Below are 26,564 nucleotides of genomic sequence, written 5' to 3' on the forward strand. Positions count from 1 at the left end.
GAACATACTGTGTGATTGCCTTTACATAAAGTTCAAAAACAGACAAAACTAATCTATGATAAGAGAAATAAGAACAATGGTTATCTATGAGCGGGATTCACTGGAAGGAGTTTATGGAAAATTTTGACAATAAAGGAAATGTTCTATGCTTTGAAAGTTCTACCAAAAATGGTGTTTTTAAAAAGACAGTTTGAGGTATTGATGAAATATATATATACGTTTATCATAACTCATCAGACCGTACACTTAAGATCTGTTCACTTTATATAAATTTTACTTTAATGAAAATGAAAAGGAATACATCTTAATTATAAGTCAGGCTGGGAAAACCAAATGAAAGCAATACAATTTATTTTGTTTCTTTGGTATTTAAAACAGAAATAATACACATATCACCAAGTCAAGCCGGGCGCGGTGGCTCAAGCCTGTAATCTCAGCACTTTGGGAGGCCGAGGCGGGTGGATCACGAGGTCGAGAGATCGAGACCATCCTGGTCATCATGGTGAAACCCCGTCTCTACTGAAAATAAAAAAAAATTAGCTGAGCATGGTGGCGCGTGCCTGTAATCCCAGCTACTCAGGAGGCTGAGGCAGGAGAATTGCCTGAACCCGGGAGGCGGAGGTTGCGGTGAGCCGAGATCGCGCCATTGCACTCCAGCCTGGGTAACAAGAGCGAAACTCCGTCAAAAAAAAAAAAAAAAAAAAAACACAAGTCAAATATTTTCTCTCACCATCTATTTTATACATCTTTCCAGTTCTGAGTGGCAAGCCGTGATTATTTTCACCTAGATAATTTCTGGTTTTGGAAACAGAGAAAGGGAAAGAGGATACTGCTTCGCAGTTTTATACACATAATAAGAGCCGCAAACCGTGGTTTGCATTTTCATTACTTCCAGCGAGTAGTGTTTCATTACATGCAGTTGACAGTATCTCTAGTTCTCTCGTCAAGGCTATAAGAGCACTTGAAGTGCTCTACACTTAATGGTACAGTACTCTTATAGATTGAGTCAGATTGAAGGCCGGGGAAAGATTGTTTTGGAAACGACAGAAAAGCCAGAGTTCTTTCCCTAAACTTTTACATTTTTAGTAATTAAAATACCTGGGAGGATGACGAAGTGGTGTGCTGTAATTCAGGAGGCAATCTGTGGATGGTGTGGTGGTGGCAATGATTAGTAAGAGATGTTGAGCACAGCAGATAGATAACTCAGGAGAATTAGGTGCCCTGCGTTTCAATGAGGAAATTTCATCTGAAAAGTTAGAAAAATGGAGGATTAGGGAGAGAGATCCAAGATGGCTGATCACTAGCAGCTCGGGATTGTAGCTCCCACTGAAAGCGCAAAGAAGGAGAGGACGCCACACCTTCACATGAATTCTTGTTGCTCACGCACCAGGAGATTCCCAGCGGAGGAGCCCCACGGGTCGCCAGCGCGACTCTTGTGACCGGCGAGGTGGTTTTGCCGGCGCCTCGGAGCGTCGGTTCACGGTGCAGAGTCGGAAAAGCACCCTCAATCTTAACGCCGCTGATTTAGTCGGTGCAGTGGGTTGCTCAGATTTTGGCGCTGAGAATCAGTAAGTTGGACGTCCACTCAGAAACCCAATTGCAGAGACGGTAATTATAAAGACCACAGATGGATAAATCTACGGCGAAGGGAGGAAAACGGTCAAAAAAGGCTGAGAATACCCAAGATCAGAACGCCTCTTCCTCAGCAGGGGATCCCAGTTCCTCATCAGCAACGAAACAAGGCTTGATGGAGAACGAGTGGGTTCCAATTACAGAAGCAGGCTTCAAAACGTGGATAATAAGAAACTTCTGTGAATTAAAAGAACTTGTTATAACACAATCTAAAGAAACTAAGAACTTTGAAAAAAGGTTTGACAAAATGTCAACAAGAATACAAAATTTAGAGAGGAAAATAAGTGAATTGATGGAGCTGAAAAACACAATACGAGAACTACGTGAAGTATGCACAAGTTTTAACAGCCGAATTGATCAAGCAGAAGAAAGGATATCAGAGGTCGAAGATCAACTCAATGAAATAAAACAAGAAGACAAGACGAGAGAAAAAAGGATAAAAAGGAACGAGCAAAGTCTCCAAGAAATATGGGACTATGTGAAAAGACCTAATCTACGCTTGATAGGTGTACCTGAATGTGATGAAGAGAATGAATCCAAGCTGGAAAATACGCTTCAGGACATTATTCAGGAAAATTTTCCCAGCCTAGTAAGGCAGGACAATATTCAACTCCAGGTAATACAGAGAACACCACAGAGATATTCCTCAAGAAGAGCAACTCCAAGGCACATAATCGTCAGATTCACCAGGGTTGAAATGAAGGAGAAAATACTAAGGGCAGCCAGAGAGAAAGGTCAGGTTACCCACAAAGGGAAGCCTATCAGACTTACAGCAGATCTCTCAGCAGAAACCCTACAAGCCAGAAGAGAGTGGGGGCCAATATTCAACATCCTTAAAGAAAAGAACTTTCAACCCAGAATTTCACATCCAGCCAAGCTAAGCTTCACATGTGAAGGAAAAATAAAGTTTTTTGTGAATAAGCAAGCACTCAGAGATTTCATCACCACCAGGCCTGCTTTGCAAGAGCTTCTGAAAGAACCACTACACATATGAAAGGAACAAACAGTATCAGCCTTTCTAAAAAAATTATCAAAAAGAGCATCAATATAATGAAGAATTTACATCAACTAATGGACAAAATAGCCAGCTAATGACAGTATTAAACTCACATATATTATTATTAATTCTAAATTTAAATTGACTAAATCCCCCAATCCAAAGACAGGCAATTTGAATAAAAAACTAAAACCCATCAGTATGCTGCATCCAGATCCATCTCACATTCAAGGATACACAAAGACTCTAAACAAGGGATGGAGAAAGATTTACCAACCAAACAGAGAGCTAAAATAAATAAATAAAAAGCAGAAGTTACAATTAAGCAACAAAGATCAAAAGAAGCAAAGAAGGACATTATATAATGATAAAAGGATCAATGCAACAACAAGAAGAGCTAAAGATCCTAAATATATACGCACCCAATACAGGAATACCTAGACATACAGGACTTATAAAGAGACTTAGACTCCCACATAATAATAGTGGGAGACTTCAACATTAATATTAGACAGATCAATGAGACAGAAAATTAACAACGATATTCAGGTCTTGAACCCAGATCTGGAACAAGTAAATGTAATTAACATTTATAGAACTCTCCACTTTAAATATACAAAATATACACTCTTATCAGTACCACATCATATCAATTTAGAAGTTTAAATGAAATCTTGGTTGGCTCCTTGTTTGTTATTCTCTTCCCTCATTTTCTTTCATGTCTCCATTATTAAGGACAATTATAGGTATACCCATATTTAGACTGCATTCTAGCCTGGGCAATAAAGCAATACCCCCATCCTCTCTCCCTCTTCCTCTTTCTCTTTCTTCCTCTTCTTTATTAAAAAAAAAAAAAAAAAAAAAGTTACTGAGATACCATTTATCACTTATAAAAAAAAAAAAAGAAAAAAAAAAAAGAAAAATGACCAGCACACATAAATATGTGTCCCAATAGTCCCTTCCAGCTATTCCTGTCCACTCACACTTATAAGCATTCAGAACTGTCTCCTTGTTATTAATGTCCACCTTTCTTACTGACCAGCCTGTAGGGTTTCCCCCGCCCCGCTGTGTCCCTTCGGGATCTGAGAAACTATTAAATAGGAAAATTTTATTTTGTCCATTCCTGTTCCACATCCTATTGTCAACATGACCCTTCCACGTCCACCTGAGGTGTCCTAATTACTCCACAGCGCTTCACACTGCATGCTGTAGTCCAAAGCACATTGCAGCTCCTCTCCTTTTTTCCTGACAGCCAGTATGTGATCAGTCCCATAGTTGGTGACTGGTCATTCATTAGCTCATACTCAGATACTCTTTGTTGCTGTTAATCAACCTCAGCAAGCTCTTAATGTTGAGGATGATGACTTCTGTTTCCTGTACTCCAGATAGTGCCCTATCACATATAACTGTTCAATTAATTAAACAGTTAGGTAACTTTAATTCGATTCGAGAAATTAAAATATATTTGGTAGCTCAAACCCGTAAGTTACAATGCATTTCTTTTCCTTTAAATACAGTGTGTATTTCTATCTTTTTGAATGCAAGACAGGTTCAGTTTTATCTAGAAGTGGAAACATGCACTTATTAAATATCTCCAGAAATCCTTCCTATTTGGGTAGCTCTGTCCTGTGATTTTTCCATCCAGGCCACTGTGGATGATGAATTACTGGGATTGATCTTCATCATCAGTCATCGGTCATAGCATCTGCTATATCTCTGTTGACTCTGTCATCTCCCAGGGGGCTTGTACTCAACATTAATGACAACATTAGCCCAGACAACATGTAATTAAGAAAGCAAACCTTTTTCCAAGCGGAAATAATATGAGAGGTTCCAGACCTAAACAGAATAGAGCTGTGGATCATTTCATGTTTGTCTTCATATCGTTCTCCCCACTCCATGCCGCTGACACAGCTTGATGCTTGACTGTCCTCTAAGCCCTTTCCACTGCTGTCATCTCAGTTGCTGGCAATATATTTTGCTGAAAGGGAAGCTTATTAATAAAGTTAGTAACTTGGAGCGTCAGTGCGGGTTAATTGTAGGACGCTCATTATGCGTCTTGAGTCTGACTGAGTCCGGAAAGCAGTGGCATATGCCGCATATCCACCCACAGGACGTCTGTTTCCCCCCTCCCCGGGGTCTGCTTCTCCTGTAAGGGTTCAGAGCTGCCTGGCAGAGGCTGGCTGAAATAGGAGAAATCCTGAATTAAGCTGTTTCAGAGAAGTGACCTAGTCTTTGGAGAATAATTAAGTATGAGTAAAAGGCTTAGAGTCATTCTGTTCTCCTCTGTAATAGGGTGTTCATTGCTTTTGGGACTATTGCTTTCAGGTACATTTTGATTAGCACTTGGAACACTACCTGGGGGTAACTTAAATGAAAGTCTGTTTTCCAGGATGGAGTAAACTGGCAGAAATTTCCATTGTGTATCAAATCTGCTATAAATTGTTTGCCTTCTGGGTATTTTGGGCCCAAGATGTACTCCTGAAGAAATAACCGCTGTTTCTCCAAGTAGAAAGTGGTTGAGGAGACAGCTAACAGATACGTCAAGCTCTGATTTTCTATCACAGAGCTGTGAAAGAAATAACCTAAATTATCTGAGAAGAAATAGCATTCTGTTGTGCTGGATTTCCAGTGCTTCCCGGCTTTTGCGCGGTTAGCTTATTTTTTCCAATGGCTCTATAATAACAATCCACTATTTCCCCTGCACTCCTGGCCCTGGTGATGTTTTATCATGCTCGTGCTGAAAGAAAAGGTATGTGTGCATACTGTATCTCTTCATTTAGCTTCAGGGATTTCCCTTTGATTTGGAAAGAATAATCTTTCAAATTCCACTATAAACTATACAGGAGAAAGAGAAAAAAGATTAAGCTTCTGGAATGTGCAGTGGTATTGACATTTTGTTCAAATAATGAGCCGAAGGTGAACTATCTTTAGTATTGCTCATGTGAACGATCAATTAATATCAATCCAAACTATCAGCAGTGTTGCTCATCACTGATTTATACCGGATGGTTTAATTTTGTTTCCATCCTTCAAGACATTAAAATATAGCCAATATTTAGCAGGTCCTGCGAAGACACCATGAACTCCTCCACAGCCCCTTCTTAACTCCTCTCTCCCTGTTCTGCCCAGGATATTTATGGTGAGCAGCAAGTTATCTCCTCTTTGGCAGCCATCCCTGCTTTCCTGTGTGGAGGAATTGCTCACATTCTCATTTGCAAACCGAGGCTCACTCAAGTGTCACTAAAGGAAAGGGGGTGGAGCCTGAAGAGCTTTAAAAAGCAAAGCTGAGTCATTCCACTTTTCAAAACGAGAAACTGTTTTGGGAGAGGAATCGTATCTCCGTATTTCTTCTTTCAGCCCATCCAAGGGCTGTGGCTGGAACTTTCCATCAGTTCTTTCCTTTCTTTTTCCTCTCTGAGCCTTTGCCTTGCTCTGTCTGTCACAGTGAAGTCAGCCTCAGGTCGCCAGAGCGGGGCTGTTAAACTCTGTGAAATTTGTCATAAGGGTGCCAGGTATTTCTTACTGGCTTCCAAAGAGACGTAGATAAAGAAATCTTCCCTGTGGCTTCCCTTGGCAGGCTGCATTGGGAAGTTCTGTCAGTGGAAGAAAGAGCTGGAGGGCAACAGCACAACAGAAGGGTAAAACATGCCCCAGGGCCAAGGCTCCGCTCAGGCAGCCGCGTTTGGGGTCAGACACACTCACCTTGCCCAGGCCATGCTCCAGGAAAATCAAGTTGTTTTCTTTTGAAAGTTCAAACCCATCAAGATTATGCTGCTCACTCTTATCATTCTGTTGCCAGTAGTTTTAAAATTTAGTTTTGTCAGTCTGTCTGCACCACAGCACTGGAGCTGTTCTGAAGGTACTCCCGCAGGAAATGGGAATTCTACTTGCGTGGGTAAGTAATCCAATGAAAGGGAGCTCCAGGTCTCTGGGAAACTGCCCTCAGATCCCCGTTGATTCAATCCTGTATACTTGGGCATTTTAAAAAGTTTGTCTTTGGGTGCGTACAGTTGCTTAATTTTTGTTTTCTCATGCATGTTTATTTTCTTAGTGGTCATTAGAGATAATGTGCGACCAACTAAAAATTTATAACTCTCAACCTGTACTTCAGTGTGTACGTGAATGAATATGCCTCATTTTAAACTAGCAGAACATTTCATGGAAGCTTCAGTTTGTATTCTAACAAGAGAAGTAATTAACACCCAGTTGACTGGCTTTATATTGGAAACTAGGGAAACAGATGGTTAATTTTTTGTTTGTCTATTTGAAACTCTTCAGCCACAAAGAAAAAAAATCCTTCCTTCTGAAAGCTTTGTGAAAGAATTCAGAAGTTGCTAAGAATTAGTGAAAAATGGGAAGGGAACTGTGAACAAAGGTAATTGTGAGAATTAACCTGTTTCAATTTCAACCTCCTTCACTTTCTCCCCGCTCTCTCTGTTTCTGAGGCTGACACGACTCCGGAGTTTTAGTAACAGATGCATTGTAACTCTGAGAACTGCCAAATACGACAATGGGCAAATAAGCCACACTGTCCTCTCATATTAAATGGATTTATTGCCAAGGGGAAATGGGAGCTCGACTGAAGGCAAATTACATTCCTGCCAAAAGATATTGCCTGAAAAACATTCTCTCTGTGTTAATTCATTTGTTGAATCCTTGGGTGGGTCTCCCACCTGCTGCTGAGACAAGGCAGCCATCTCCATCGATGAGAGAGTATACGCTGCTCTGACATTCCATTCTTGTCAGCTTGCTCTTTTGAGATGGGGTCTGACTTTTTAAAAAGAGGTAGATGGAGGGGGAAAACACAGTACAGTTTCCAGGAGAGACACCTCTGGAAGACAGTACGCAATGGTTTGAATAAAGAGAGCAGAACGGAACCAAACTGCCAAAGCCAGGCTGCTGGCTCACTCATTAAGGAAGTGCCCAATGAGGAAATCAGGTGCTTCTGCTCAGAATCTCTAGATTCTGTTCTCAGGCTGCACTCCTTGTAACAGGTGAGCAGAGCTCTAGGGTATCTGAAAGAAAGGCTTAGCCCTAATGATCTCTATGTCCACAGCACCTAGGACATTTCTGCTTCCATAGTGTGTACTCAGCAAATTCTTGTGTATGAATGAGGTGTCTTTCTCCGATCTGCTAATGACATAGTCTTACAGAACGGCAACAAAAAGAGGCTGACAAATGACAAAAGTGACCTCGCGAACCTCAGGCTCAGCTGTTGGAGGCAGAAGTAAAACTTTCGTATACAGTTTTATCAAATGGACTGGAGCCCCTTTGGGGTGGGAGAACGTTACCGGGAGTAGCTGGCACATATCTAGAGTTGGGCACTGCCATTTGTATGGGATGTGAGGGGCGACAATTGGGCCAATCTATCAGGCAGCCAGTAGCTAGGAAAGAAGAACCCAAGTTGCTGAAGCAGAACCCAGGAAATTACAAAAAGGAGCTTTAACGGTTGGCTCCAGGATCTCAGAATAGTCTGATTTCTGGCTGGCAAGCAAGTCTATGCCTTGTTTTCCTTGCCACCCCTGATGGTGGCTCAGAAGTGCCGTCGTTGAGCTCGGTTGTACCCAATAAACATAAAACCCAGGATAGAAACAATGAGTTGGGAAGGCTGTGTCACAAAGTGGAAGGAACCACAGGTTTTAGAAGCAAACACACCTCGTTTCATATCCATGCTACTAACTTGTTCGCTGAGTTACCTTAGAATATCTCTGGGAAATAAAACCCTCACCCACTGCTTTTAGGACTTTTGTGGGGAGTCACATGAGGTAACCAAGTATGTACCAAAGCATGGTGCTTAGCAGAGTGTGCTCGATTAATGTCCTCTTGGGCTCCACGTCTTGGCTAACTCTCTTTGATCAAGTCATATGATGAGATGTCTTATTTGAACAGTGCAGTGACATGGCACGGATCCACGGAGTGTGGAATGTGTGGATGCCACTTTGTAACTCCCTGCCTCTCTGCTTCCTCATTTCTTGCAAGTCACTGGTTTAAACCCCGTACTTGACACTCACGGTCTCATGTTAGCTGCTAACTGCCTGGGTCACCCTCTGTCACTGCGTGCATTTCAGAGGATAGTATTTCTTTCTCCTCCCTAAATAGATATGGTACCATCATGTATTTTTCCCTCATTTAAATTCTACTTGCCTTATTTCTTGCCCTTGGCATTGAGCTAGAACACCTCTGCAGCCAACCTGACCCAGCAGGAAGAATGCTTTGTGATCTAACAGTATTCAGGTAAACTTACACAGCATTATTACTCATGTGGCTGCTGGCCAGTTAAACCAAGTCATAGCAACACAATGAGGTTTCTTTCTATTCCCCTTCCTCTCCCTGCTTTTAAACAAATTAACTGAGCATTCTCTTAGCTTCTGCTTGAGCTACAGAAGGTGAGGAGAGCAGGGAAGAAAACTGCTGGCAAGTGGTTTCTGAACTTTCAAGGCTATTTACCCTTGAGGACAAATAGCAGTTGGAAAAGAAACGGTTCCTGTTTGGCATCTGTACCTACATTATTTATATGAACTTTTTGGTAAATAAAGGGTAAGAAGAAGTACAGTCTCCCAGCTGCAGGAGGGATCCTGGGTGGCACTACGTTAACCAACTTGGTCGATCACTTTTAGTAGTAAACAGTGAAATCACTGATTTCAGCACCGGCTAGGGCTTGGTCAGCTTCCCAGTCACTGGCAAACCAGAGTAATTCTGAGACCAGGAGCTTGTTTGTTTTTTCAGTCAGGGTTATGTGAACGTGTTTGTTTTTGTTTTTTTTCCAACTCCAGTGAAACTATCCTCCAAATATTCAGTGGTCTTTGGTCATTGAGGGGTAGTAGAGCTTAGTGGTAAAGAGCATAAGTTTTGGAGACAAATTGCCTGCCTGTGTTCAAATCCCGTTTCTGCTGCTTGTGAACTGTGTCTCATTTTCCTTACTCTAAAATGAAGATAGTTGTATCCTCTCCCTAGGACTCTTGTCAGTATTGCATTAATGTATTCATTTTCAAGGCTGGCTGCACATTAGAATCACCAGTGTTCGGGTGACCGCCCCAGGCAGTCTGGATCACAGACTCTTCTGGGATTGAAATCTAGGTCTCATTTTTTTTTTTTAATGTTCTCTTAGTGATTCTAACCAATAGCCTGGGTTTAGAACCACTAAGTTAATGTGTGTAAAGCGCACAAAACAGAGTGTGGCATATAATAAACACTTGATAAGACTGAGATTCTGTTAATGTTTTTGTTGTTCCAAAAATTATTTTTATGAATGTAATAGTATTTTCCAAATGTGGTTTGGTTTCGCCTGTGATCATTGAACATGTTTTGTACATGATAAAATGCCATATTGAAAAACCCAAGAATAGTTCTACAACATTAAAAATTAGAGTCAAAGTAATTTCAAAATACAAAAATTCATATTTTTGTAATCAGAAGAAATGTTTATTAAAAATACAAAAACATATCAACTTGATTTGAGTAATTACCTTCTGGAACTGTGGCTCTGGTGTTTGCCTTTTTCTTATACCAACTGATAAAAAATTCCATTCATTGAAAATTAAGTCTGTTTGTTAGGTTTCTTACTGGTAATAATGTCATTTTAACAGCAGCAAAAACAAGCCACTTGAAAGTGATAGTGATTATTTTAATTTTTTGCATATTTTTGTCTATATGTGGAGCCCTTTGATTTTTAAAGCTATTAAAGGCATATTAATTTTCTTAATGAATTTACATTTTGGGGCTAATTTGAGCTGGCCTAAATATTTGACATTCAATTTAGAAGTTGGAAGGTGGGAACCATTTGGCTGTGTTCAGGGTAGAGCAAATAATTGATTGTTTCCATCAAAAGTAAAAGGAGTAGAAGGGGCACGGTGGCTCATGCCTGTAATCCCAGCACTTTGGGAGGAGGCAGGAGGATCACAAGGTCAGGAGTTTGAGACCAGCCTGACCAACATGGTAAAACCCTGTCTGCACTAAAATTACAAAAATTAGCTGAGCATGGTGGTGTGCACCTGTAATCCCAGCTACCCGGGAGGCTGAGGCAAGAGAATCTCTTGAACCCAGGAGGTGGAGGTTGTAGTGAGCTGAAATTATGCCACTGCATCACTCCATCCTAGGTGACAGAGCAATATTCTGTCTCAAAAAAAAAAAAAAAAAAAAAAAAAAAAGTAAACGGACTAGTAATTTGGCTCAAGTAAACTAAAAATCTTACTTTATAATTTACAAATCTGCCTTTATGAAAATCCATTTCAAATTATGCCTTGTGTAGTGTGATTGGTTGGGTTTTTCTTTTTTTAGCTTTTAATTTTTTGTCTTTTTTAATTTCAATTTTTACTTTAGATTCAGGGGTATATGTGCAGGTTTGTTACAAGGGCATATTGTGTGATGCTGAGGTTTGGGCTTCTATTGAGCCCATCTAATCAGTTGCTTTTTATTTTACAGATGGAATTTTTTACAGACAGATTTTTCTCTGTTGCCCAGGCTGGAGTACAGTGGCATGATCTCATCTCACTGCAACCTCAGCCTCCTGGGTTCAAGCAATTCTCCTGCCTTAGCATCCCGAGTAGCTGGGATTACAGGCATGTGTCACAAACACCCGGCTAATTTTTGTATTTTTAGTAGAGACAGGGTTTCACCATGTTGGCCAGGCTGGTCTCAAACTCCTGACGTCAAGTGATCAACCCACCTCAGCCTCCCAAAGTGTTGGCATTACAAGCATGAGCCACCGCGCCTGGCCTCGGTTGGTTTTTTACATCAGTAGTCTTCAGACTCTGTTCCATCAGTAAAATAATTAAAATGTGAGCATAAGCTCCTAATAAGCACATGTTTATTTATCAACTACATATATGTAATTAGTACACTGTACACATGAATATGTGATATAATGAACATTACACAACAAATAATATATCTAATATTTTCTTTATCTGAAGACTTTACCTGAAGGGTTGCTGTGGGGAGGATTGCGGGAGGGGCAGGGGTGGCTTACATCCTAGCACTTCAAACAGGAGGTCCACGCAACTGCAAACCATCTTACATAGACTCTATAAGATATACATCCCCCGGCCGGGCGCGGTGGCTCAAGCCTGTAATCCCAGCACTTTGGGTGGCTGAGGCGGGTGGATCACGAGGTCGAGAGATCGAGACCATCCTGGTCAACATGGTGAAACCCCGTCTCTACTAAAAATACAAAAAATTAGCTGGGCATGGTGGCACGTGCCTGTAATCCCAGCTACTCAGGAGGCTGAGGCAGAAGAATTGCTTGAACCCAGGAGGTGGAGGTTGCAGTGAGCCAAGATTGCGCCATTGCACTCCAGCCTGGGTAACAAGAGCGAAACTCCGTCTCAAAAAAAGATATACACCCTCCTTGGAAGATAGTTTTAGGAAAAAAGTGAAATGGCAGAATAAATGTTTACCTTTTCTTTACTATAAGCTCTATTCATTTCTCTCGATTGCTTGGTGTGTTTTTTTAAAATTATTATTTCGAGTAAAGGTGGGTTATTCATAGTGAATGACTTTTCTCAGAGTGTGTAATGTTAGAAATAGAAATGGTTGTGCTGAGATTCTTCCAGAAGGACCAGAAGCCCAGATCATGTTCCTGACTGGGGCCTGGAGTTTTAAAAATGCCCAGGTCCTGCGGCTTGCTGCCTCAGCGTCTATTTAAATTAAAGTGGCCTGCACCTCCATCCTATGTTCTGGGAAACCTAGGGTCTCTCTCCTCTGTCTTGGAAGATGCTGGAGGTGGGGGCTGTGATGAGGAAGGAAAGGCTACGTGTCTCCTCTGGGCCTCCTACTGAATTATTTACCTACCTTGTGTCTCGCTGCCTCATGTGCTGTTCCTTTCCCATATTTCACCCCTTCATGCCAGCCACAACCCTGTCTCACTTCCTCGAAAGACCGAGGAAATAATTGTTATGAGCTGTGAGCGGACAGATTACCTGAGGGTTGCTATGGGGAGGCTTGGGGCAGGGGCTGCTTACATCCCAGCACTTCAAACAACAAAACAAAATGTTTCTTCATTCCTGTTCTTAAAAGTGACGCAATGTCATCTGTGGAAGGGACTTGCCCGGCATCTCTTCTTCTTGGGCCTTAGTCTTCCACCACGTGAGCCAGATCCTCTCCCTCTGCAGTGGCGTTGACCTGCACCTTAGCCCCTTTCCTGGGCCTCCTGAATCTCCTTCAGACCATCCACATCCTTCTGCAGAACATTTCAGATTTTGTCTTCGTCCAATTTTGTTTTTCTGATCATATCCTGTACATAGCCTTTTTAAATGAAAATAATTTTTAAAAAACTGTTAAATAGTGTACTGATGTGTTTTGCTAACCAAAAACAGTTGTATTCATATAAGAATTTCTGGCTCCTGGTTTCAAACCAATATTTTCCTTTTCCTTCCACAATGGGAGATACTAATTTTGAGACAGAACTGAAGGTTCTTGTCGGCAGTCCCAGGTATTAGGAATGCACACTCTTCTCTCTCTCTCTCTGTCTCTTTTCTCTTCTGTTCTGTTCTCTTCTCTTTCTTCTTTCTCTTCCCTCCTCTCCTCTTCTCTTCTCTCTTCTCTCCTCTTCTCTTCTCTCCTCTTCTCTCTCTCATTTCTCTCTCTCTCTCTGTCTCTCTCTGTCTCTCTCTCTCTGTATTCTGAGCCTTGGAAGGGACTATAGCACTTTGGGGCTGGGGAATGCCCTTACTTTGGCTTGATGGACAAAGAGACTTGAAAAGAGACTTTAACAGGTCTGGTCACGGCCAGCAGCTGTGAGTTACACGGTAGGTTGTCTGTCCTCCTCCATTAGCCACAATCGTTAAAGAAGACTTTATTAAAAGTTAGAGCTTGATCTCACTTATGCTCAGGTGAAATGGTACCATGAGTGACAGGTAGGGGGGACCTTCTTCCAGGAGCACTGTGGCCTCACATTGGTGTGGCCAGAGATCAAGGAGGTCAGATGAGAGCTCTTGATGGGGTGAGGATGAGAGAGGCAGGACCTGGAATCTCTCAGAGGGGTCTAGGGTGGGAGGATTTTAAAGGAGACTGATTTCTAGCAATTTGCTTGTGGTGGCGTAATCCAAAAAATTTCACTGTAAAAAAGAAATATGCCCTTATTTAATAGTCATTGACTGGTCAGGTCAAGTGTAAAGTATACACGTCTGTGAATAGAGATGTGTGCTCAGAATAGTCCCTAGTCAGTGGTCTACTAGTGGCAGCATCAAATAGTTTGGCTTGTGAATCAGTACAATGTCTTTTATTTTTATCACTGATGTATATGTTTCATTTAACCAATTCATATAGATTAATTTATAAGTTACTTTAAAATCCACATAGAGTAACAAGTCAAACATTGAACTTCAGATGAAAGGTAACAAGAATTCCTTACCTGGAAAATAAGTCTTCTAAAATCTGTTCAACGTCTTTAAACTTTCAGTCACTTTGATTATGATTACAGCAGAGGAAACTAGGAGAACCCAGCAACTTTCCAGTGTAAACTGCCTGATCTAAGCTAGTTTAGCAATTATTGTACAGAAGTAGTTTTTTACAAACTAATTGTGAACAAAACAGTGAAAGACTCAATGACTATCCCTAATAGCTGGCAATGACTGCATTGGAGAACATTTTCAAATGATCAGTTTTTAAGAAAGAAATCACTTTCTCTCATTGGTGCAGCCGGAGGTCAAGGAGAACAGAGGAGAACCCTTGATGGGGTGAGGATGAGAGAGGCAGGCCTGGAATCTCTCAGAAAGGTCTAGGTCAGTTTTAAAGAAATTAATCATTTTCTTTTAAAGGATTCCTAAATCATTTTCAAGAAACGTTCAAATTCCAGCAAGCAGTTTAATCATTACTCCAAATTTGGGCCATCCTGGAGCTAGAAAACAAAATGTTAGTCTTGTTATGTTGTAGTTTCTCATGTTAGAGTTAGAATTAACTTTAAGAAAGAACCAGAAGCAACAACAGCAACTACAGAGATCCTGACGATTGGAATGTAATCGTCCCCATTGTCTACTGATGCTTGCCTACAGGCCAGCACTTTCCTCCAGAATGCTAATTTTGTTCACCATGAAGGAAGTATTGCCTGGATATTAGATGAACTAAGAACATAGATTCACTTTGTAGAGATTCTTTGTTGCCACTGAGGTGGCTCTGTGTACGGCCATCCCGGCCCTTCCCAGCTGTCCTGTTTGCTGGGGCTAGCGACAAGATGACTGAGAGTCAGGTCTGGAGGGTTGAGGACTATTATTGCCAGATGTAGAAGAAGATAAAAATTACACTGAACAGAAGGGATCTTTACACTTCCTTTAAAATATATATATATATATATATATATATATATATATTTTTTTTTTTTTAATTGCATTTTAGGTTTTGGGGTACATGTGAAGAACATGCAAGATTGTTGCATAGGCACATACATGGCAATGTGGTTTGCTGCCTTCCTCCCCATTACCTGTATCTGGTATTTCTTCCCATGTTATCCCTCCCCAACTCCCCACCCCTCACTGTCCCTCCCCTAGTTCCTCCCTTTTACACTTCTTGAGAGATCTCAGTATCTCTGAAAATGCTTTACCCTTTGCTTTTATATGGCCAAAGTTACTAACTTCCAAAGGCAATTGTGGAATAATGCTTGTCAATATGTCTTTCTTTAGGAGATGCTCTATTTCTTAACAGCATCTTCCAGGGCTTTCTTCTCAATTCTAGGAATTAGCAAATGTACAGAAACTTCAGTTGTTTCAGCCAAATACAAGGCAGAAACTTCTACTTTCGTTACCAGTTGACCTCCTTTCTAAGTCTGGAATCTGGATTAGCATCTGTTTTTTTGATTGTGACTTGATTTTCTGATTCTCCCAAGTTGGCCAGAGATACTAATGCCTCTCAGTGTCTGGGTTTCCCAAGTATTTCCCCAGACATTCAGTACACTGGACTTTGTGTGTGTGTGAAGGTATTTGAGAGCCAGTCAACTCCTGTGGTAGGCACTGATTTATTTGCAAAGCTTCTTCCCTGTGATGTAAGAGTCCTTTTGGAGAAAAGCATTGCCTCCTTCCTCCATTAAGACTAGCTTCCCAGGGTTCTGTGGACCAGCTTTATGTGCAGTAAGGGGACTGTATCCGTGAGGTGGTTCTTTCTGTGGGTAGGTGGTCGCTAGGTTATAGATAGTCACAACAGCATCATGGCAGCTGCCTTGTTCTTCAGCACATGGTATATCAGTTGAGAAATAGTGTTTTATTTCATTCATTCCAACACTTTTCTGGTTAAAATTGTAAAAGCTTGAAGAAGGATCTTTCTTTTTCATATACACCATTCTTGTATAAATAGGTCAAAGGCAGATCAGTCAAACTCCACATTGCCGTACCACATGATGGTTGACACCAATCCTCTGCACTTCCAGGCCAGCCCTTCTCTTATGAGGTTTATAAACATGCTGAAGGGTTGAAGCTACCAAGGGCCTTCTGGTGTTTTTCTCAATTCCTCTGAAGCACATGATTATGTTTACTATAAGATTTTCAACACAAAGGAAATTAACCTCTCCTTGGTGTGTAGGGAAATTGCAAAGGTTATTGTCATTAATGTTAATTTACCCACTATATCTTTTAGATTCAAGCAACATTGTTTAGGATGTTCAATGCTCTAAGTGGATCAAAAGGCTTATTATTTTTTGGAAGACAAATTTGAAAAACCTACCGGAACTTTTCTCTCTCCTGGTTATTCTAATGAATCATGGCAAAAATTTCATGTAAGTGGGAGAAAAAGAGGTATTTGAAGAAAAATGTTCATCTAGGATTTCAATCCATTAAAAAGCACCCAATCATGGACACCTACAAGAGGATGAGTGACTATCTTTCAATACTGACATGTTGTCTTCTGAGACAGGAGCTAATAGAAGCACATAGTGTGTGGCATCCTCTTTAATATGAGCTGTGTTGGCACATGTGAAGTTACCAGGTTTATTACTTTCAAGAGATGCAGTGCCATTTTGAAACAGAGGACACATTTTAAGCAGAGTGAATTCTGGTTGGTTCTTTATACAGTGGATTGATCTTGTCACACAGCAAAAATGGAGCAGCTTTGGGCACATGGTTCTAGTGTTACATTTGCTTGTTGCCTCACTTTGCACGAAGTTCTCTCATCTTTGGTCAATAGCCTGTGCCTAGCATGTCATGTTAGGTCTCAGTTTTGAAATTGATAGGGTCTAATTCTGGAGCTGATACAAGCTGTTAATACCTACCTCTTAGATTGCTATGAATACTAAATGGATTAATTCACGTAAAGTGCTTAGAATCTTAGCTGACACATAGTGAGTTATCAGTAAATGTTGGCTATTACTCTCCACCAAAAACCATAAATGAGGCATATTAGAAACACCTTTGCTTTCTATAATTTTTCTAAAACCCATTTCTTCAAATTTTCAACAATGCTTAGAGAAGTCTAAAGTTAGTTTCCTGGGATGAACTAAGTCCTTAACCAGCAGGTTCTTTGTGATTTTTTAAAATTATCTTTTTCATTATCCTAACATATGACACAAATTCCCCATTAATTATTTTTTAAATAGTTAATCTTTCTATTTTTATATATGCCTTCAAGAAAATTATATAAATTATTTTTTCTTTATATATAGCTATACCTATAGGTACATATATATATATAGGTAGGGCCCAGAACTTAATGATCAGGGTAGTATTAATGAGAAGAAATTGGACTCAGGAAATATCAAGACTCCAACACTTCTTAATTTTACCTCATTTTTATCTATTTGTCTAGAAACACTCAGAATGTACTATCTACAGGCAAATATTTATGTGTTTATCCTTGCAATTTGAGAAACTAAATTTAAAGCTGGCTAAAAAGAAGAGAAGATAATCGTGTCCAGTATAAGTGATCCTTACACCAAATTTTGTGCCTCCAATAAATTTTTTACGGATTCAATCAGTAGATTGATTTTTAGAATTCCTTCAGAATATTGGGTGTTTAGGGTCACTTGGGGGAGGTTGTTTTAAGTTATTGTTTTACTTTTCTTAGTAGGGATCATGACACGTTTTAAAATTATTATGGTTATTTTTTGAGACAGAGTCTCACTCCTGTCACCCAAGCTGGAGGGCAATGGCGCAATCAAGGCACGTGGCAGCCTTGATTTCCTGAGCTCAGGTCATCCTCCCATATCAGCTTCCTGAGTAGCTGGAACTACAGGTGTGTGCCAGCACACCCAACTAATTTTTGTATTTTTAGTAAAGACGGGATTTCACCATGTTTTCCAGGCTGGTCTTGAACTCCTGGGCCCACCTTGGCCTCCCAGTGCTGGGATTATAGGTATGAGCCCCCATGCCTGGCCTATGACACATTATTGATTTTATGTTTGAAATTCCAATAAACAGAAAAGGAAACAATATACAGAAAATAGAGGTTAAGATAATATGCAGAAATTTACCACAAGTTTAAGCCTCCTTGTCAAAGTGCCATAAACAAGAAAATTATTGAATTCTATAGTACAGACAGAATATGAATTAAATTGATAAATGTCAAATTACAAAGGAACTTCAAGGTCATTTAGCCCAACTGCTTCATATTATGGATGAGAGGCTGAGATCTAGACAGATGAAGCAGCTCCTGAGGTCCTATGAGAATGTAACTCAGGACCCTGGACTTCTATTCTGCCAAGTTTACAATGCACATGACACCTCTCAAGACCGATTGTTGGAAATCCATCAGTGTAATGATTTTATTAGTTCTTTCTACCAAAAAGTATTAGTAGTTTTAAGTTGGTTTAGGAAAACTTTCCTAATATATCTAGTTCTCTATGTTGAAAGAACTTTGAAAGTAGGACTTAATATAAATGAAATTTTCTTTTATATAAATTATACCCATTAATTCAAATCATGTCAACAAGCGTTAGTTGGACACTATGTGCTTGGGCTGACGGTGGAGACATCACTGATCCACATACACAGGGCTCCCTGGCAGGACAGTGGGGCTCCAGAGCTCAGTCAGCAGTTTACCTGATGACTTACAGATCATGTTACTTGGTTTTATCAAAACTAACTCTTACAAAATTCAGCAAGTGTCTCAGATACCTTCCTACAGAGAAACTGAAGATTGCAGACAACACTAATATTGCAAACCCAGGAGAATAATGAGGAGATGGCAGCCTTGACACCTCTTTTATTCCTAGAATGAGCATTTTGTCGGCTACGTAAGAGCTGAGAGCAATGCAAATCTCTATAGATTTTACCAAAAAAAGAAGTTAAAAGAGAAATTAACAAGAAGACAGCCTGAAAATGGATTTACAATGGTTATTATTAGTGATGAACCTCACAAAAATTGTAAAATGTACCTGGGAAGATATTAGCTAATGTTAACACGAAACCATCAAGACAAGCAATTTATTTGAAAATGGGTATTCAGATCTGAAAATGATTTTTTAAATAATTTTTACAGTTGTGTTCAAAGGTATGATAGTTAAGATGCTATTTACCAAGCTTACTGAAAAAAGTCAGAAGCCTCTTTTGAGGTTTCTTATGGCAAAAGAGGAAAAGCCTGATATTATTGGTGATACACTTGTTCCTCCTGCTTCCTGTGGTGGTAAAATATTGCTAAAATAATACATGGAAAACCAGACGACAACAAATTAAAATGTGTTCCTCTGTAAGCAAATACTGCTGAAAACTGTACAAAAAGAATCAACAAAACTGTGATGAAGTAAATACTAAGCAATTATACTGTTGAATGAAAGTAAAGGTGCTTCTAATATATCACAGCTTATGGTATTTTCTAGAAACAAATAGCCAACATTTACTGAGAACTCACTATGTGTCAGACATGATTTTAAGCACTTTACATGAATTACTTTACTTATTCTTTTTGACAATCCCTGAGGTAAGTATTACTAATATTCCCATTTTATTTTTGCAGTTGAAGAAACCAAGATACAGAGAGGTCAAGTCATGTGCTGAAGGTCACACAGCCAAGAGTATTGGAGCCGATAGAGTCAACACGAGTACTCTGTCTCCAGTGCCAGTAACCTTAGCCACTATCATATTCTTTTCTATGAGAGAATAAGGGGGAAATGCACCAGAGAAGAAATTTTCTCACTGAAAGTTCTCACAAGTCAGAAATGACTTTTTCTATATGTTAAAAAGTGTTCTACAAAAAAAATAGTATAACTGTATTTAGCAGTGGTAGAGCCACTGGACTTCCTAGAACATCAGCTGAAAAGCATTCTTGGTGAGATGACAGAGAGCCCCACAGTCTTTACAGCAAGGCTGTGTGGCAAAGAAGTCGAAACTGGAATTGCATCAAGCACTATGGAATGTCACTGATGTAGTTATTCCCGTAAAAAAAACAAAACAAAACTAACTAGTCTCTTTATAATACTTTGTATTTGATGGGGAGTAATCATAAAAATATTTGTCTTACATACTTTCCACAAAGTATCTTGAAGCAAAGCACTTAACAGAACACTCAAATGTCACGTTATTCTTTTTTTTTTTTTTCAAAAAGGACAAGTGTTGGCTGGGTGCTGTGTCTCACTCCTGTAATCTTAGCACTTTGGGAGGCCCAGGCAGGCGATTGCTTGAGGCCAGAGTTTGTGACCAGCCTAGGCAACATAGGAGACCCTGTCTCCATAAAGAATCTAAAAACTTAGCTGGGCATAGTGGTATGTGACTATAGTCTTGGCTTTTCGGGAGGCTGAAGCCGGAGGATCTCTTGAGCCCAGGAGTTTAAGGCTGCAGTGAGCTATGATTGTGCTACTGTACTCCGGCTTGGACAACAGAGTGAGATGTCATCTTAAGAAGAAGAAGAAGCCGGGCGCGGTGGCTCAAGCCTGTAATCCCAGCACTTTGGGAGGCCGAGGCGGGTGGATCACGAGGTCGAGAGATCGAGACCATCCTGGTCAACATGGTGAAACCCCGTCTCTACTAAAAATACAAAAAAAAAATTAGCTGGGCATGGTGGCGCGTGCCTGTAATCCCAGCTACTCAGGAGGCTGAGGCAGGAGAATTGCCTGAACCCAGGAGGCGGAGGTTGCGGTGAGCCGAGATCGCGCCATTGCACTCCAGCCTGGGTAACAAGAGCGAAACTCCGTCTAAAAAAAAAAAAAAAAGAAGAAGAAAAAAGGACAAGTGTTTAAAATTTTTTGTGTTTTTTATTTTTGTGATTACAGAGAGATGTCAGTAGTATGCTACCCAAAAATAACTAAAAGAACAAAACATTATCCGAATTATACATGACATTTTAATAAGTGAGAAAGTGACTACTAACTGTAAAAAATTTGTGTATGAAGAGAGCAGTTTGATGATAGATATTGGGGATGTTTCCATTGTTATGTGATTTTATTGTTAAATCAATGCCAATACATCACTTATTAAAAACTCTGTCTGCACCTTTAAAACATTTGCAAACAGCTTTCTAAGTTATTTTTAAAAATCTTCCAAATGCAGTTTTTGTTTTTTTAATTCACTTGTTAAAAATATAAAATGCATTGCTATGTATGAACCTATGCAACAGTCCTGCACAATCTGCACATGTACCCCAGAACCTAAAGTATAATAAAAAAAAAAAATTAAAAAAAAAACCAAAACAAACAAAACATAAAATGCAACGCCTTCTGGTTAGTTTTCATTTACTGTTTAAAATCTAGAAGATAGAAATTTGCTGGTCTAATTCAACAAAATCTGTGAATAATTGAGGGATGTAATTAAAAAGTAAATATCGTGATTTTGTAAATACGGCCAAGGGTGCATTTATTTTATTTGATATAGACATAATTGTCAATAATTCTTTTTGTTTATAACAGCTGTCAAAAACCAAATATCAAAACATATTGAACTTTAGATTTTTCATCAAATTCAAGCTTTTCAGTAAACAAACTAATCAGAAGGTGTTATGTAATATTAATTTTTAGCATGCAGAGGGACTTTTGGGACTGTGGGACATTCCTGACTGGAGATGTCCACCAGACACATGTTCAAAAGTAGATGCAAAACTCAGTAGACAGATCAGGATAGTGATTTCTGAATTTTGCTCTCTCTCTCTCTCTCTCTCTCTGTGTGTGTGTGTGTGTGAAACATTTGGAAAAACTTTTCTAATGCTTTAATGTTGATAAATTTATGTTAGTCTAGTAGTGGTAGTCTTTAAATAAAATTGAGCATAATTTATGTTGAAAAGCTGAAGGGTGTTTAAACATGCTTCCTTAAGATTAAAGATTACCTACAGCATAGGAACATCATAGTGGTTCACTCTTCTGCAAAACTGTATTATTATGAGTTTTAAAAGTTATACTGAGCTGTAGTATTGGCTAAGAGATAGATACATAAATTAATAGAACAGAAGAGAAAGTTCAGAAATGGACTCACAAAAGTATACTCATTTGATATTTAACAAAGATGTTAAAGCAATTTAATGGAGAAAGACCAGTCTTTTCCAACGAAGTGTGTGGGATCAATTAGGCATCTATAAGCAAACCAATAAACTTCAACTTAAACCTCAATCAATACATGTAAGATGTACATTGGTGTGATCAGGAAAGGCAGGGCAACTCAAAGGGCAAGGTTAGGTGGGGGTAGGCTCCAGGTCACAGAAAAATTTTCAAAGATTTTCTGATTGGCAATTGATTAAAAGCCTTATCATCTAAGGACCTGGAAATAATAGAAAGGAACGTCTGGGTTTTAAGATAAAGGGTTGTGGAGAGCAAGGTTTTATTATGCAGATGAAGCCTCCAGATAGCAGGCTTCAGAGCTCTTATAAGATCTAAAAAGGTGCCAAACCTTTAGTTCATTCTCTCCTGGATCAGGGGAAAGACCTGGAAATGAAAGGGTTTTTGTCTGCAGAATGTAGATTTTCTCCACAAGAGACAGCTTTGCAGGGCTGTTTCAAAATGTTAAAGGAATACATTTTGGGATAAAATACTTCGATTTCTTTCAGTGTCTTCTACTTGCCATGTGACATTACACTAGAGCCAAGCTGGAATTTGGTTGTCCTATTGCTACAAAAAAATCTGTTTTGTCAATTTTAAGATCATTCTTTAAATGTTAACGCTGGTCAGCTGTGCCTGAATTCCAACGGGAGGAGGGTATAATAAGGCATGTCCAGCCTTCACTTTCCATCATGACCTGAACTAGTTTTTCAGGTTAACTTCGAAATGCCCTTGGCTGAGAGGAGGGTTTCAGTTTGTTGGGATGCTTAGAATTTTGCTTTTTGTTTACAAATGCAGCACATTATAGAAGTAAATATAAAATCATTCAGGTGATGTAATTATAGGAATCTGTTTAAAGGGACCTGCTTTATAATTAATTTCTGGGAGATAAATGTAGGGAATCCAGCCTTATGGTGAATATGCCTAGAACAGTGTTTCCTGGAGTGGGTTCTTTGACACAATTGAACTATAACACACTAAACAATTTCTGGTATATTTAGATAGGCAGTATAGCTTGGTCTTTAAAAGCTAGGGTCTGTGATGAGAAAGGCGTATCCCTACGCCACTATTTATTGGCCTTGTGACTTGGGGCATGTTAACTGTTTGAAATTTTCCTTTCTTCTTCTGTAAAATAGAGATGTTGAGAGCATTTACCTCCTAGTGTTCTCCAATTAAATGAAATAATGCATTCAATGTGCTACCCCAGAGATAACGCACCATATGTTGACTAAAATTATTCGGATGAAATTCACCACCCACTCTCTTAGAGCAATAGCACAGACTGAGAAGTCCTATTGAAAAACAAAACAAAACAAAAAATTTTCATGTTATAGAACTTGCTAGTCTCAATTAATATCCTGGGGATCTGGGAAGTAAGCCTTTTCAGCTTACATGTGAATATGGTTGGGGGTAGGTAGGGGCTTATTTTCTGCCCCAGGTGACACATTTCTATCGCTACTCTAGTCAATCTTCATTCACAATTTTGGGGAAGCAAAATGAGTTTCAGAGCATTTTTTACATAATTAAGACTTAAATTCAAATCTCCTGGCTCTTCTTTCTGGGTGTATTATTTTAAAATCACCTGGCTTCTCACTCTCACCTGACCTGAATTTTGACATGAATGAATAAATTGAGAAGAAAGCTGTGATTGTCCAAAAAGTGCATTTGTGCTTGATATAGTTTGGCTCTGTGTTCTCACCCAAATTCCATCTTGAATTATAATCCCACGTGTTGAGGGAGAAACCTGGTGGGAAGTGTTTGGATCATGGGGATTGGTTTCCCCGGTGGTGTTCTCGTGATAGTGAGTGAGTTCTCACGAGACCTGATGGTTTTATAAGGGGCTTCCCTGCTTCGCTCTTTCTTCTCTCTCCTGCCACCCTGTGAAGAAGGTCCTTGCTTCCCCTTTGCCTTATGCCACGCTTGTAAGTTTCCTGAGGCCTCCCCAGCCATGTGGAAGTGTGAGTCAATTAAACCTCTTTCCTTTGTAAGTTACCCAGTCTTGGGTATTTCTTTATAGCAGTGTGCAACGGGACTAGTACAGTGCTCTTTTAAGTACCGTAACTGAAGAGAGGTGAGATAGTCTTTCAGAGTGAATAAAACTTCTGTACTTCATAAAACCCAAGCTATCATTTAAGTCAGCCCCTTGGGAGTGGTAATAAATGACTCTTCTCAGAGTCATTTATTTATTTATTTATTTATTTTTATTTTTTATTTTTTTAAAGAAGAGGAAGAAAGAGAAAGAGGAAGAGGGAGAGAGGATGGGGGTATTGCTTTATTGCCCGGGCTAGAATGCAATCTAAATATGGGTATGCCTATAATTGTTCTTAATAATGGAGACATAAAAGAAAATGAGGGAAGAGAATAACAAACAAGGAGCCAACCAACATTTCGTTTAAACTTCTAAGTTGATATGATGTGGTACCAATAAGAGTGTATATTTTGTATATTTAAAGTGGAGAGTTCTATAAATGTTAATTACATTTACTTGTTCCAGATCTGAGTTCAAGTCCTGAATATCGTTAATTTTCTGTCTCATTGATCTGTCTAATATTAATGTTGAAGTCTCCCACTATTATTATGTGGGAGTCTAAGTCTCTTTATAAGTCTTGTATGTCTGCGTATTCCTGTATTGGGTGTGTATACATTTAGGATCTTTAGCTCTTCTTGTTGTTGCATTGATCCTTTTATCATTATATAATGTCCTTCTTTGCTTCTTTTGATCTTTGTTGCTTAATTGTAACTTCTGCTTTTTATTTATTTATTTTAGCTCTCTGGTTGGTTGGTAAATCTTTCTCCATCCCTTGTTTGGAGTCTTTGTGTATCCTTGAATGTGAGATGGGTCTGGATGCAGCATACTGATGGGTTTTAGTTTTTTATTCAAATTGCCTGTCTTTGGATTGGGGGATTTAGTCAATTTAAATTTAGAATTAATATATGTGAGTTTAATACTGCCATTAGCTGGCTATTTTGTCCATTAGTTGATGTAAATTCTTCATTATATTGATGCTCTTTTTGATAATTTTTTTTAGAAAGGCTGATACTGTTTGTTCCTTGCTATGTGTAGTGGTTCTTTCAGAAGCTCTTGTAAAGCAGGCCTGGTGGTGATGAAATCTCTGAGTGCTTGCTTATTCACAAAAAACTTTATTTTTCCTTCACTTGTGAAGCTTAGTTTGGCTGGATGTGAAATTCTGGGTTGAAAGTTCTTTTCTTTAAGGATGTTGAATATTGGCCCCCACTCTCTTCTGGCTTGTAGGGTTTCTGCTGAGAGATCTGCTGTAAGTCTGATAGGCTTCCCCTTGTGGGTAACCTGACCTTTCTCTCTGGCTGCCCTTAGTATTTTCTCCTTCATTTCAACCCTGGTGAATCTGATGATTATGTGCCTTGGAGTTGCTCTTCTTGAGGAATATCTCTGTGGTGTTCTCTGTATTACCTGGAGTTGAATATTATCCTGCCTTACTAGGCTGGGAAAATTTTCCTGAATAATGTCCTGAAGCGTATTTTCCAGCTTGGATTCATTCTCTTCGTCACATTCAGGTACACCTATCAAGCGTAGATTAGGTCTTTTCACATAGTCCCATATTTCTTGGAGACTTTGCTCATTCCTTTTTATCCTTTTTTCTCTAATCTTGTCTTCTTGTTTTATTTCATTGAGTTGGTCTTCGACCTCTGATATCCTTTCTTCTGCTTGATCAATTCGGCTGTTAAAACTTGTGCATACTTCACGAAGTTCTCCTATTGTGTTTTTCAGCTCCATCAATTCACTTATATTCCTCTCTAAATTGTGTATTCTTGTTAACATTTCGTCAAATCTTTTTTCAAAGTTCTTAGTTACTTTAGATTGGTTTAAAACAAGTTCTTTTAATTCACAGAAGTTTCTCATTATCCACATTTTGAAGCCTGCTTCTGTAATTGGAACACATTCGTTCTCCATCAAGCCTTGTTCCGTTGCTGATGAGGAACTGGGATCCCCCGCTGAGGGAGAGGCGTTCTGATCTTGGGCATTCTCAGCCTTTTTTGGGCGTTTTCCTCCCTTCGTTATAAATTTATCCATCTGTGGTCTTTGTATTCACCGTCTTTGTAATTAGGTTTCTGAGTGGACGTCCAACTTACTGATTCTCAGCGCCGAAATCTGAGCAACCCACTGCACCGACCAAATCAGCGGCGTTAAGATTGATGGTGCTTTTCTGACTCTGCACCAAGAACCGTCGCTCCAAGGCGCCGGCAAAACCGCCTCGCCGGTCACAAGAGTCGCGCTGGCGACCCGTGGGGCTCCTCCGCTGGGAATCTCCTGGTGCGTGAGCAACAAGAATTCATGTGAAGGTGTGGCGTCCTCTCGTTCTTTGCGCTTTCACTGGGAGCTACAATCCCGAGCTGCTAGTGATCAGCCATCTTGGATCTCTCTCTCTCAGAGTCATTTATATTGTTCCTACGGGAGCGGTGTGAGGAGGCCTCAGCCTTCCTTATGTAGGTCCATTAGTTTAGAGCTACATTCTTTTCTCATAGTGTCCCTGAAGTTTTTGAGGTCTGGAAGCTCCCTCCGCACTTTCTTCATCTTGTGAG

The 26,564-nt window shown here is 39.7% G+C and overlaps 1 protein-coding gene across 5 annotated transcripts in view; it reads left to right on the forward strand.

Moving 5' to 3' along the window:
- Nucleotides 1–5,921: 5,921 nt before the first annotated feature.
- The window catches only part of EGF (epidermal growth factor), a 103,235-nt gene continuing 82,592 nt past the window's right edge, over nt 5,922–26,564 (forward strand). For all 5 annotated transcript variants that reach the window (XM_039468423.2, XM_039468427.2, XM_039468425.2 and 2 more), the window contains exon 1: nt 5,922–6,527. In XM_039468423.2, coding sequence (XP_039324357.1) covers nt 6,401–6,527 — 127 coding nt within the window. In that variant the 5' untranslated portion in view covers nt 5,922–6,400. The remainder of the gene's footprint in view (nt 6,528–26,564) is intronic.

Source organism: Saimiri boliviensis, chromosome 3 (genome assembly GCF_048565385.1).
Source record: "Saimiri boliviensis isolate mSaiBol1 chromosome 3, mSaiBol1.pri, whole genome shotgun sequence".
NCBI lineage: Eukaryota > Metazoa > Chordata > Mammalia > Primates > Cebidae > Saimiri > Saimiri boliviensis.